At 31.5% G+C, this 14,074-nt stretch overlaps 2 protein-coding genes across 2 annotated transcripts; one reads left to right on the forward strand and one right to left on the reverse strand.

The window, feature by feature from the left end:
- Positions 1-622: 622 nt before the first annotated feature.
- Positions 623-2,977, forward strand: LOC129301529 (jasmonoyl--L-amino acid synthetase JAR4-like). The gene is made up of 4 exons (XM_054940090.1): positions 623-981; positions 1,065-1,166; positions 1,277-2,088; positions 2,182-2,977. The coding sequence occupies exons 1-4, from the start codon at positions 683-685 to the stop codon at positions 2,721-2,723; spliced, it is 1,755 nt and encodes a 584-aa protein (XP_054796065.1). The 5' UTR covers positions 623-682; the 3' UTR covers positions 2,724-2,977.
- Positions 2,978-9,562: 6,585 nt separating this feature from the next.
- Positions 9,563-10,152, reverse strand: LOC129301528 (uncharacterized). The gene has a single exon (XM_054940089.1). The coding sequence runs from the start codon at positions 10,060-10,062 to the stop codon at positions 9,706-9,708; it is 357 nt and encodes a 118-aa protein (XP_054796064.1). The 5' UTR covers positions 10,063-10,152; the 3' UTR covers positions 9,563-9,705.
- Between the last annotated feature and the right edge of the window lie 3,922 nt (positions 10,153-14,074).

Genomic DNA, 14,074 nt, shown 5'->3' on the forward strand with positions numbered 1-14,074 from the left:
CTCTTTTTTAAATTATCAGATTGAGTAGCATACACTGAACTTGGTTAAAAACATACTAAAACATTTTTTTTGCCAAGAAAGAATATTAATGAAAGATCTCTGAAAAATTTTAATATTTGATAAGGACCCTAGACAAATTATGTACTTTTTAAAATAATAATTTCACTTATTAATTTGTTAATGTTAATGTTTACTAATTAGAAATCCTTCTTGTATATTAAATTATTTAGGGATCCTTAGCTGATATTCTCCCTTTTACCAATTAATGTTTTTATTAAAATAATTTACATTTACCAAATTAGCCCCAATAAATCCCTAATTTCTCTGCAACTCTTCATTTTTTTGACCGAATCTCTGCATCTTTTCATGCTATCATATGACGAGGCGTGTTTATATGGAGTGTTCATTACAGCTGTGAGCTTAAAACATACAACAAATTGACAAAGATAAATTATTGTGCACAAATAAATCCCTATGGCTTCCTCACCACGTGTCCTTTCTTTAAATTATGCTATGATAAATTTTTTTTCTTAAAAAAAAAGCAACGAAGATATTTTAAAACGAGTAGTCTTTCTTAGCGTGAAGAAGTGCACTTAGCATAGACGCCAATTGTTTGGCTTATTGTCTATATAAAAGAGCGCTTTTTCTTTGCTTTCTGATATAGCTGCACTTGAAGGTGTGAATGAAAATGTTGGAGAAAGTGGAAGAATTCAACATGGACAAAGTGATTGACAAGTTTGAGGAACTCACCAAGGATGCTGAAAGGGTTCAGAGGGAGACGCTTAGAAGGATCTTGGAAGACAATGCTTCAGCTGAGTACTTGCAGAATCTGGGTCTTCATGGAAGAACCGATCCTGAGAGTTTCAAGGCCCATGTCCCTCTTGTTACCCACAAGGAATTGGAGCCTTATATCATCAGAATCATTGATGGCGATGCCTCTTCCATTCTCACTGGAAAGCCAATCACAACAGTGTCTTTAAGGTCTGGCTTTTTGTTTCATTTTGGTTATACTCCCATTTCAGCAGCCACTAGTGGAGTTGAATCTGACAGACATGTTCTTGCAGTTCTGGAACTACTCAGGGGAAGCCCAAATATTTACCATGGAATGACGAATTGTTTGAAACTTCTGTGCACATGAATCAGACCTCTTTTGCCTTCAGGAACAGGTATTCTAAATATTTTTTCTCTTAACCTCAGGGAATCACATTTTCCATGTCCGTTCTTGCCTCTCTTCACAAATCTTGTAAGTTGTCACACACACAATCTTCTGACGCAGAGAGTTTCCTATAAAAAATGGGAAAGCCTTGAGCTTTATATATAGCAGCAAGCAGTTCAAAACAAAAGGGGGTCTCACGGCTGGAACTTCTACAACAAATTTGTTCAGACACGAAAAGTACAAATGCACGATGAAAGCACTTCAGTCCCAATGTTGCAGCCCGGATGAAGTAATATTCGGTCCTGATTTTCATCAATCCTTGTACTGCCACCTCTTGTGTGGCTTAATTTTCCGTGAGGAAGTTCAGCTGGTGTCTTCTACATTTGCACACAGCATAGTCCACGCATTTAGAACCTTTGAACAAGTCTGGGAAGAGCTCTGCACTGATATCCGAGAAGGGGTCCTCACAGGCAAAATCACAGTTCCATCCATTCGAACGGCCATGTCCAAACTTCTCAAACCAAATCCGGAGTTAGCTAACCTGATTGAAAAGAAATGCATGGGACTGAACAACTGGTACGGGTTAATACCAGAGCTCTTCCCCAACATTAAGTACATTCATGGGATCATGACAGGGTCCATGGAGCCTTATGTGAAGAAGTTGAAGCATTATGCTAGGGAGCTTCCTTTGGTGACTGCTGACTATGGAGCCTCTGAAGGATGTATTGCTGCGAATGTGAACCCAAAACTGCCCCCTGAATTGGCCACTTATGCCGTGCTTCCTCATCTTGGTTATTTTGAATTCATCCCTCTCAGTGAGTTGGAGCAAACCAATTGTGGGCCCAATTTCCATCGTGTTGATCCTCATACGGTGGGCTTGACTGAGGTGAAGGTTGGTGAAGAGTATGAGATCGTTACCACCAACCCAGCAGGTACGAGAGATATAGATGACATATTATTGTATGTATACATGGCTGGTCAATAGTACTGGCTGTTGTTCTTACAACTTCATGAGCAATTTACAGGTCTGTATCGGTATAGGCTGGGGGATGTGTTCAAGGTCATGGGGTTCCATAACTCGACCCCAGAGCTCAAGTTTGTTCGTCGTAGCAGCCTTCTGCTTACGATTAACATTGACAAGAACACCGAGAATGATCTGCAGTCAGCTGTAGAGGCAGCAGCGAAACTAGTAGCAGCAGAGAACTTGGAAGTCGTTGACTACACGAGCCATGTTGACTCATCCACTGAACCAGGGCACTATGTGATCTTCTGGGAGATGAATGGGGAAGCAAGTGAAGAGCTACTTGGTGAGTGTTGCAACTGTCTGGACAAGTCTTTTGTGGACGCAGGCTACATTAGCTCTCGCAAAACCAGCTGCATTGGGCCCCTCGAACTCCGGGTTGTCAGGAGGGGAACATTCCAGAAGATTCTAGAGCACTTCCTAGGATTAGGAGCTGCTGCTAGCCAGTACAAGACCCCAAGGTGTGTGGCTGCTTCACACAGTAAAGTGCTGCAAATCTTGAGTGAGGATGTTGTGAGGAGCTATCTCAGTTCTGCTTTCAATTGATGAAGTGCTGTGGTCTATGGGAAATATAGCAATTTGAAAAGCTTCCTTAGTTTTGTTCATCAAATCGTGCCACTTTGTTGAACCTTTTGTCTCTAAGGTATTCCTTCTTGTTTACACCTCACGTTTGTCTGTGTTTATGGTTTGGTATTGTAACAGTTATCCCAGAGCAGATTCGTTCCTGCCACTCTCTTCAACTCTGTTTTTCTTTTCATCTCTGCAAATGCAAATTATTATAGGAAACGGTTTATCATTGAGAGTAGAAATCCATTTACACACAATCTGTAGATTCATTTAATTATGTGGCGGTATGTGTATCTATGAATCTTAATTAAACGTGCTATATATTAATATTTTATTAAATAAGTCAATCTTTTGAAAGTTAAAAATGTCTCGCGTTAAATTCACACTTGGGATAATTATATTACAATGCTAACATTTGAATTACGAACTCCTCAAAAAGCATATGAGAAAATAATATTAACTCCATTTGCTAATAATTATCATTTAAGAATGTGCACCAATGAAGAAAATTATTAGATAGCCTTGGCTATAATAAATTTAATGGTATTTAAATAGAATATTCCCATATTAAAATATCTAAAATCTAACCATACTGCAGAACTATTTACCTATACCTATTTTTATTTTCAATGGTAAAAGGTAAAATGATATAAAAAAATTAATATTAATATTTTATTAAATTTTAAGGTAGCTATAATTTTGAAATAAAATTAGAACTTCAATGGTAGCCGAAAGATAGTATAACTAACTAATTCAATGCTTTAAAGTTTTATTTTTTTTAATCCTTCCATATTTATATACTCCCTATACTCTTGTTTATATAGAATAGAGGTAATATTTTTTTGCTCCGATTTATAAGTCATCTTATTAAATTTTTGATATAATTTTTTTAACTTTTCATTAAATGTTGAAGAGAAAAATATGTTTTTAAAATATGTATATTTAATAAGAATAAATTTAAGAACTTGTTAAATTGTAAGACAAAGATAATGAATTTTAATGTTTTTCTCAATTTTTGTGAAATATGTTAGAAGTGACTTATAAATAGAATTAGAAGAATATATTATTTGTAACTCTATGTAATATATGAATTCTCACATTAATTTAAATGCACTCACATTTAAAGATTTTAAAATAATTAATAAATAATAACATACTCCCTTCATTTTTATATATTAAAAAAAAAACTACGTCACACCATTTAAAAAAAGTCGCTTAATTATAATAATTATGTCTGAAAATAAAAAATGATTAAAATTTCCTATGTTAATTAACAAAATTATACATTAATTATTTCTTGTTAATGTAAATTATGAAGAGTGATTTAAAAAATATGTAATAAATGATTATTAAAATTGGTGATTTTGCTTATAAAAATATGCAAGTCAAATGTAATAGTTTCTCTAATAATAAAAATACGAAGGGAGTATAATTTTATTCTTGAAGAGAGTCATAGCACAAAATATCTATCAAAGTAGAGTTTTTCATTCAAGATTCATTTCTTGTTTCTTGAGTATCTTTCTCATGTAATGTACTCTCTTTATTTTTATATATAAGATGTTTTTTCAAAATTTATTTTATCTCTAAATATAAGGGGGCATGATATTTTTAAATAATTAGATAATTTTATCTTTATTTTAAAAAATAGGTAAGATATTAAGTTTTTTGCTTTGTTCATTATTATTATGCTATTAATTGTGACATTATTAAAGGTAAAATAAAAAATTATTATAATTTTATGTAATTTGATCTAAATAATACACTTTTATTAATATGTCAAATTCAGTTATAAAAAATCTTATATACACAGACGAAGGGAGTAGCCATTGGCAATGGACTCCAACTCTCGCAGGTCACGATGCACTTGATTACTGCTGGGTTTTCCATATCGTTGCAGAGAGTGGAAGACAAAAATCAGCGACACAACTAGCTTAGGCCTCTGGCAAAGGAGTAGGACTAATATGCTGTCTGCGCGTGCTATAATTGAATTGTGATTACAAGGCAAACAGTGCGGGCCCGTTTGATATAATAAAAGAATTTTTAATAGATTTGAAATCAAAATTAAAATTAAATTAAATTTTGAAAATATATTTAGTATAAAAATAAAATTATGCTATAATTTTAATAAGTATATGTATTTAGAATAAAAAAATTAAAACAACCTTTATTTTATTTTACTTAATGAAAAGCTTAACAATTAAAAAATAAAAATTGTACTTTTAAATTCAAAATATTTTTTATTTTATTTTTTTTAATGACACATAAGTTAATTTTATGTTTAGTTTGTCAATTTCATGACTTTTATAATAGAATTGGGTTCCATCAATTTTGATGGAATCAGATTTCTTTAAGAAAATAATTCTAACATATCAAACAAATTAATTAGATAATTTTATATCTAATTTCATTTCCCTACTTACAATTTTAAGATACCAAACTTGAAAAGTTGCACGATTCCAAGAGTGCGTTAAGTGGATGGTACAATAGTGGTGGGCTACCTTGCACTGTTGCTAGCACAAGTCATACATTCATTATTTCTCAAATGAAAGAGATTCAATGCCCACTATGGGTTCTTCCGCAAGTTCAGCAATCGACTTTGAATCTTTTATACGCTCTGTTTGCAGTCCGGTTTTGGTGCTAACTTCGTACGGTCCAAATTTTAAGATTTTATTTTAATATTTTTATTTTATATTTATTATAAAAATTATAATATTTTAACAAAGCTATCTTATCATTAATATGGACAATACAGATTTAATTTAATATTAATTTTTTATAATTTTTATAAATTAATTATCCAGATATATTTTGAACTATTTGAATTTAATAATAAACTTTTCTAGAATTTTTATTTTAGTAAATATAATATTAAAAAATAAAAAGAAAGATAATCTCCAAACTGAAACTTTAAAAAAATTAAAAAAATGTTGCAACTTAAAATTTTTAAATTCAAACTGCTTAGAATACATTTGGATAGTCAATTTATAAAATTATAAAAAAATTTTATATTATATTGAATCATCTAAATAAAATATGTATTGTTTAAATTGATAATAAAATAAATTTATTAAAATTTTCTAATTTTTTTATAAAATTATAAATATAAAATGTTAAAATCCAGACTGTCGAGATTAAAAATCTAGACAGTCTAGATTGTCCATCAGGTGAGCAGAGCACCACTTGACGAGCATTGAAGCCAAATTCCTCTGTCTATCTTTGGATAAGGATAAACATTGTGAGTGAATCATTGTTATACCCTACAATACATCTTTCATGTACTATCACATCAATTCAAAAGGAAGGAAAAGAGTGATGAAAGGGGAGGAACACCAATACACTGCTTATCCGTTATCTTTATTTCATGTTTCAACCTAGCCAATGATTTAAGGTTCAAGCCCTAGAATGTAACGTTAAAACTCGATGTCAAGGTTAGCTACCCAAAAAGGTCGTGCAATGTTCCTCATTAACTTGATATGGGATAAACCCTGGATACTAAATCTGCAGGGAAAAGGGTATCTTTCGTTGTGTTGGTAGATATTGAAAATTCCTTAATGAGAGATGCGGGTATGATGGAGCAAATATAAGTCTCATGATCAAGTGGTAAAACCTAGCTACAGTTGCAAATTTTGTGCACGCTTAAATGAAAAGGACTTTTGCATGGAGAAGCATGAGAGAATTTCGTGGATACTTAAAATATGCTCTGCTTATAGCCTAATGGAATGCATGCCTGTGATGCAACTCTGTGAGATAAAGAGGTTCATTTTGTAACTGCGTGCATGTGTATGGTGTGCGTGCGTGTGTATACATGAATAAGGCAGATAAGCAGAGAAGTCACGTACCAATGTATAATTCTATGCAGTCGTCGATTGCAGTTATAAGATATTTATGTTGTTTTTATACTTTCATTTTCCTCTTGTGATCTACACATGAGAGGAAATTAAAGTTCTAATGCAAGCCAAGAAGTTAACACTTGGCACTGTTACTGTATCCACGTGGCTCAGCTTGCGAACGAGGCGCGTACGTTGACCTGGTTGAGGCTCCAATGTGATCTGCTTCCTGATTCACGTCGATTGGAAAATTAAAGCAGTATGCGATATGATTAGGAAGAAAGTTTGAACACAAAAAATGTTATGAAAAAACAAAAAAATGGCAGTTGATGCGTGATAGATGGGGTTTCAGAAATCGTGGAATTGAATATATCCAAGGATACATCATTCATGAGATCTTGAAATGACCTGACATCAACATGATGTTTATTTTGAAGAGAGTATCAAAGCACGAGAAAAACAAAAGGGGAAAAAGGGGACGCATTCAGTGTGTTATCCTTTTTAATGCTTTGAAATGGTTCAACCAATAACATGCACATGATGATTGATAGTGGGGGTATATTATTCAAAGAGTGGCTGCAGTTTTAATCTAATTTAATTTCAAAAGGGTGGTCAACTATATACATTTGTCAGGTTTCGGATCGTTACGTGAGAAGATAAAGCTTTTAAAGCAGGAAGTAGGGCTGTGCAAAAGTCCCAGTCCTGTCCTGGTCCAGTCCAACCCGAGATGGTCTCAGTCTTGTTCGGTCTGTATAGTCACTGGTCCTTCAGGACCAAAAGGACTAAAAGACCAGACTATTTTTTCGGGTTGGACTGGACAAGAGACCAGGCATCCGACCACTTGGTCCAGTCCAGTCCTATTAATTTTTTTTTATTATAATTATAATAATTTATTTTGACAAATGTTAAAGTGTAATTGATGCTAAGGAGATGATTGCATAAAGATTTATTAAGTTTGTTTCAAATTGTTATTGTAATATAGTGTTGTTGAATTTTTTTGAGTACTGTTTTTATTAAAGTTTATAAATTTAAATAATTTAACTATAACAAAAAAATATTTTTTTTCTTATTGTTAGAAATTATTATGGATTTATTATTATTATAGGTATTTTTACTATCTTAATGAGTTTATTATGTTGGAATGGATTATTGCCTCTCATAGAATAAAAAGAGGGAAAAAAAGCTAAGTGAGTACTGGACTGACAGGACCAGTCTCCCGTCCTATGGACCAAGTCCGGTCCTGTTAATCTTCGGGTTATTACTGGACAAGACTGGACTACGGGTTACCTAACCCAGTCTTTTTTCATAAAAGAGACCGGACTTCGGTTAGGGTGAAGTCCAGTGCTGTCCAGTCCTTTGTGCAGCCCTAGCAGGAAGGGATGATTATCTATTCTAGCTTGGTCATATATTGAATCTCATGATGAATGCTTGATCCAATTTATGCAAAATTACACCCCTAGCTATCATACATGTGACTACATGAGCAGGCAGCTAGTATGATTTTTGGGAATTATTCCCAAGTCCCCAACAGTCCATTTAAATATCAGAAGGTTTACTAACAATTTTGCAAATAAAAATGACAACATTTTAGTTTTTATTTGCTTTACCAAATTATCAATAGATCTTCTAGCATTTAAATAGTTGTGAGGGACTTTAAAGTAATTTTTTAATGATTTTTCAATTTTAAACCCAAAGGACGGCGTGACAATGTCCCTTATCTTTTATGGATGATGTTCTACTTAATGGGCTGTTTAAAGCCCAAGTCTCTTTCACTGATGTTCTAATTTCATTGGCTAGGGAGTGGCGAGCATTATCCAGTGCAGTGAACACTATAGAACTGTATTGTTATTGGGTAAGGCCTAATGGTTAGAAGTCAGAATAAAGTGAATTTTATTCACTGAATGTACTTGATACAAGCAACAAGTGCATGTAACATTTAAATAGTTAAAATTTAAATTAATAATTATGAATTTATATTTTATTTGAGATTAATAAATAGATAAATTATTTAAACAATTGATCTGAATTTCAACAACTTAAATGACATAGACATTCAATGTTTATAGTTACCAAATTTAAATCTAAACAAAGTATTCCATTCACTCAATCACTCACTCTCATCATAGTTTAACAGTGACAAGCAACCATAAAGGCTAATTTATTAATATAATTGATTTGATTTAAATGAAAGATGAAATAATTATTGTAGAATTACAATTATTAGAGTCCACCCCATTTTTGAATCATCTAAATGTTGGATGTGATGTAAACGACAGTGAACAGGATAATTTGGTCCTTAATTGTTTTTGTTTGGTAAAATCTTAGATGTTATTGTCATTCTTAAACTCATCACTGTTAGGGGCTTTCCATAGATTATATCGTGGACAAAATTATGGGCTCTTTTCTCTCTCCTTCATTGAGGGCCAATATGTAACCCGAGTCAACTACACTTGGACATTTGTCGAAGTGTCTTGGGCTGTCAGCAGCCCATTTAGTTAACGTCATCCACACAAAAAGGACTAAGGACATAGTAACGGAAATTGCCTCCCACAATTTACTGATAGTGACTTCCAGACTGGAAGCTCACTCTTGTACAAAGATTCAAGAGTCGACCAATAAAAATTAATTCAGTTATAAAAATTTAATTTATAATTTATAAGATCATACGTTTAAATCTCGCTATTAATATAAAACTTTATTAACAAATGATATGTAAGTAATACTGTAACAATTCTTTGACCCATAAACACAATCTTTAGTGAGCTATTCAATTATCGAAACTTTTGCCTTGGAGAAAAAAAAAAAAAAATCAACCCACTTAAATCTCTCAAAATTGCTTCCGAGAAATCGACTGCTTTCCTATTCCCAAACATTCGCATACCGTTATATCCTATTCTTAGAGAAGATGGAGCAAGATGGAATCAGTACCCTGTGGGATGTTTACAGTTACATGCTAATCAACCTTAATCCATTTCGGACGTATCCATCGCTTTTGGTGCTTACATAGAAGCTCGATAGCTACAAACAGTGATTGTGCTTCAATAAACAGTAATACACTAAGTAACAAACCACAACAAAACACAAGATATAATAGATCCGAAATGAAAAATGAGAAAGAGTTGCATCATTCCTTCCTATTTCTTCCACCAAGCAATCGTGTCACAGATCCCAGAAAACCCGGTTCTCACTTTCCTGTGCTTTTCCTTCTTCCTCTTCCTCTTCCACACCCAATTCACCAAAAACCCACCGACTCTATTCGCCACGGAAGAACCTCCAGCCTTCCCTGAAGATCTCAAATCCGCTGCATCACAAAACTCTCTGTTGATCTGCCTTGATCCTCCAGGAGATGGTAAAGCCATCATGTGTCTCTCTATCAGATGAGTGAGAGACACCAATTCATAAGAATCATATAATGGACTCCCACAGTCCCATATGGGGAAACCTGATTCTTCTTTCTCATAAGTTCTTGTCATCTTCTGTAATCTCCGCATGCGAATGCTGGGAGTTTCTCAAAGTCTTGGTCGTTTTAAGTTTAGATGCGCCATCCAATAGGACAAAGCAGATTAACAATTCCTGAGATTCCAGAGTTTGGCATGTGTTGGATGACCATCAGAATCTGGAAGGGTTTGTCCTTTACAAATAATTGCCTTTGGTTTGTCCTGGGAATATGACAGATCAATTGGCTTTAAATATTGGGTTAAGATCGCATTGAGCAAATAATCCATCAGGTCTTTGTAGAATTAGATTGCAACTAGCAATTTATAAATGTTTCTTTAAGTAATGATGAAACTAACAAACAATACAATGAATGCTTTGAAATTAAGAGATTTTTTAAAAGTGAAGCGCATCTGTAGTACTAAATCATTGTTGATTATCATTTAGCTAGTGAAATTCATTTCAAGTCAAACTGTCAGTTCATTTATTATCTGCTTTTATTTTCCAATATTTATTTGACTATTTATAAGGATACAATTGGGAATTTGTTTAGAGTTAATAAGCATTTGGACCCTGAAATATTACACAAAAAGCATAATGGACTTTGAACTCTTAAAATATACAAAATAGGCATTAAACTTCTAAACTCATAGCAAATTAACCCCCACCATTAACTTATACTTAACGTCGTTAATTTGTTAATGTGCACTAGTCAAATGTTGATGTGGTAATTCCTTTAATGTGTCATTAATTTGTTAATGAGTACCGTAGATACTAAACTATTGTATGAGTAGGCACCCTAAACAAATTACCCTATGATTTATGTATAAAATGTTAACTATTATATGGACCAAAAGCCTCAGCGTGATTTGCCGTGGTGAACAATCTTTAGCTTCGGTAAACGGACCATAATTATGTAAAGAACCTTTTTTTGCCCTCCTTTTTTCAATGTTTTCCAAACGATTGGTATCCCATACTTCTATATTCTATAACTCTGATTTAATTTTATTTTGAATAATATTTATTTTATTAATGTTAAAAACTTGAGATCCCATTTTAAAAAAATGTTTAAATATTAGAGAATTTTATAGACAATGGATTGCAAAAGTCAACAATTTCATTACGAATTTCAAACCCAAATTAACCAGTTAATTAAAATTCTAAGATACTTAAATTTCTTTTTAAATGGATCATCAGTTTTCACCATTAAATAAATAAAGGTTATTCAAAATAAGATTAAATCAAAGTTATAGAGTATATAGAAGTATAAGATATCAATTATTTAAAAACATTGTAAAAAAGGGCCAAAAAGTCATTTCACAAATTTTGGGTCGTTCATCGTGACGGACCATGCTGATGCTAATTTCATTTATACAATAGTTAATGTTCTATACATAAATAGTGGAGTAATTTGCTTTGAATTTTAAAGTTCAAGGTCTAAGAAGTTACTCACACAATAATTTAAGGTCTATGGTACTCTTAATAGATGACATATCAGTAAGAGACGTCACATCAGTATTTGACTAGGCCTCATAGTGAATAACAATGATGAACAATAATGGGGTTAAATATAAGTTAATGGTGAGGAGTGATTGTTACGGTGAGAAGTGAGTTGCTAAGAATTTAAAAGTGATGATCCATTTTGCATATTTTAATATTTTAAAGTTTAAAATGCTTTTTATGTAACACTTCAAGATCTAAAATGCTTATAAACCATTTGTTTAATAAAAAAATATAAGTACATGTCTTGAGTATTGTAGAATTCAATATAAATAAATAAATACATATATCATTATTTTCAGCTATGCAATCTTTTTAATTAAGATGTCTCTTTCATTTTTCACGGCCCCATGGCATAGGACATGTTTTCATTTATCTACAATATGTTATTAGAACTTTCATCAAGGTAAAGATAAAAATTTGATCACCAAACTATTTTTTTAAAAACATGGATGGCTTATACTATGAGGTGGTATAAAATAATTTTTTAATTTTTACAAATGGAGCATTTAGTGCCCACTGTTAATTTCACTTGATGAATGTTAAGTTGGGCCTATAAAATTTGACTAAAAATGACACACGACAATCCACTTTAGGATGGGTAAAAGTGCAAATTTAATCCTGAATTTTTCGAAGCATTGGGTAGTTACCACTATTGGATGGTGCAAAGAAAATTACCAATTATAAAAACGGACTGTCTAAAACCTTCCTCAATTTTGACTAAATGTCATTTATTTTTAGATTTATATGACCCACAACATGTCAATTTCTTCAATTTTTTTTCTTTTATTCTCAATCTCAACTCGATAAAATTTGAATTACAGTGCTTTACTCTTGGGAGAAGCTTGATTCAAGTTTGATTTAGCCATGAATTATTTTTATAAAAAATAAAGCTATGAATCAAGCTTCTCCCATACGTAATAGCATTGTAATTCAAATTGCTATTTCGCTTGAATTGCTATAAAGATTTAAACAAAACCTTCTCTTCTTCTTCTTCTTTTTTTTTTTATTGGCATTATCCTTGTGAATGTTTTTGTATAAGTACTCCTTGAGCCTCTTCTTTTTGAGTTGGGATTGAGAATAAACGTAAGAAGACTGAAGATATTGACGCGTTGTGGGTATCACAAGTTCAAAAAAAATGACATTTGGTCAAAATTGATAGGAATGTAATGGATGGTCTGTTGTTTATAGTAAAAGCTATCTAGTATTCTTTAAAAAATAGTTAATACCTAGATTAGTATCTTTATTTGTTGAGGCGGAGTGTCACGTGTCATTTCAATCAAAAATTTATGGGGCCCACATGAAAAGTTAATGTTTGTTAAATTAAAATTAACGGAGACTATTAGATGCTATCCAATACTCTTAAAAAAATAATTGAGAGCCAAATTTGGACATTTACCTTCCATCTAAAATTATTTATTTATTTTTTAACAAATTCAATCCTCCATTTTCTAACAACTGGAAATTGAAAAAGTCAATGTGTAAAATTTGCACAGTGCGTTATTAGAATTTCCATCTAAAATTATTCTTATTATTTTTTAAAAAAATTCAATCCTACATTTTCTAACAACTGGAAATTAAGAAAAATCAAATGTAAAATTGATTTTTAAATCAATCAAAAAATAGAAACTTAAACAATCTAACATACTCCTTCCAGACTAAAATATAGTGCATTATTAACTAATTCACATTTTATAAAATTATTAGTTAAAATATTAATTTCTTAAAAAAATTCACATAGTTTATATTTTACCCTCATTAAATATCCTATATAAATGCTTTGATAAGATAATTAAAAATTTTAATCCATCAGTTTTTAAAATAAGTAATAACTAAAGTAGGGGTATAATTAAAAAAATAATTATAAAATTATCTAATATCTTATATTTTGAATCAAGTAAAACTTTTAAAAAATATATTATATTTGTAATTCAGAAAAGTAGTAGTTAAACTAAAAGTGAATTATCGTTCAATGAGTATTTTTCAATTTCAATATTTGAAGATGAAAGGAAAAGATATATGCTCAATACGAGAAACCTCATGTAATCTTTTTTGAGTAATTATGTAATATTTTTTATTATGTTATCATCTTTTATGCAAAAATTTTTTTTCCAATATTTGCAGGAAATATTATGGTTAACCAAAAATTAAACAAGAGTTTTTTTTATAGCAAAAAGAAGGATTCTTTTTTTGGGGGGGGGGGAATAAGCAATATTTTTTCTCTTTCATCGTAAGTCTTTACCTTCATATGATTGATATGGTAAAAGTACCAGCAAGTAGGAACGTTTCAAGGACCTGATGAAAAATTTATCTATAAATAAAGATTAATATAAAATAAATTATTATTAAAATAAAAATATGAATTTTTTTTAGAGTTTGTTATTATTCTTATAGTAAAAATTTATTATCATATCTTTTTATATGTTATTTTCTCAGAGTATTATTTATTAATCCTATATTCGAAAAAGAAGTTTTCATGAAAGTACACGGAAGATCTAGCGAAAGTATCGAGATTATTCATTGACAAAGTTTACCCTTATCCACAAAACTCGAACTTCTAATAGATTC

The sequence above is a fragment of the Prosopis cineraria genome, unplaced genomic scaffold, assembly GCF_029017545.1.
Source record: "Prosopis cineraria cultivar Desert tree isolate PC_DT_omini unplaced genomic scaffold, ASM2901754v1 PC2179, whole genome shotgun sequence".
Taxonomy (NCBI): Eukaryota; Viridiplantae; Streptophyta; class Magnoliopsida; order Fabales; family Fabaceae; genus Prosopis; species Prosopis cineraria.

Coding starts and splice junctions, on each gene's coding strand:
- LOC129301528 (XM_054940089.1), bottom strand. CDS start 10,062: ATGCGGAGATTACAGAAGATGACAAGAACTTATGAGAAAGAAGAATCA.
- LOC129301529 (XM_054940090.1), top strand. CDS start 683: ATGAAAATGTTGGAGAAAGTGGAAGAATTCAACATGGACAAAGTGATT. Junction 1,167..1,276: donor TCTTTTGCCTTCAGGAACAG/GTATTCTAAATA, acceptor CTTCTGACGCAG/AGAGTTTCCTATAAAAAATG. Junction 2,089..2,181: donor CGTTACCACCAACCCAGCAG/GTACGAGAGATA, acceptor AGCAATTTACAG/GTCTGTATCGGTATAGGCTG.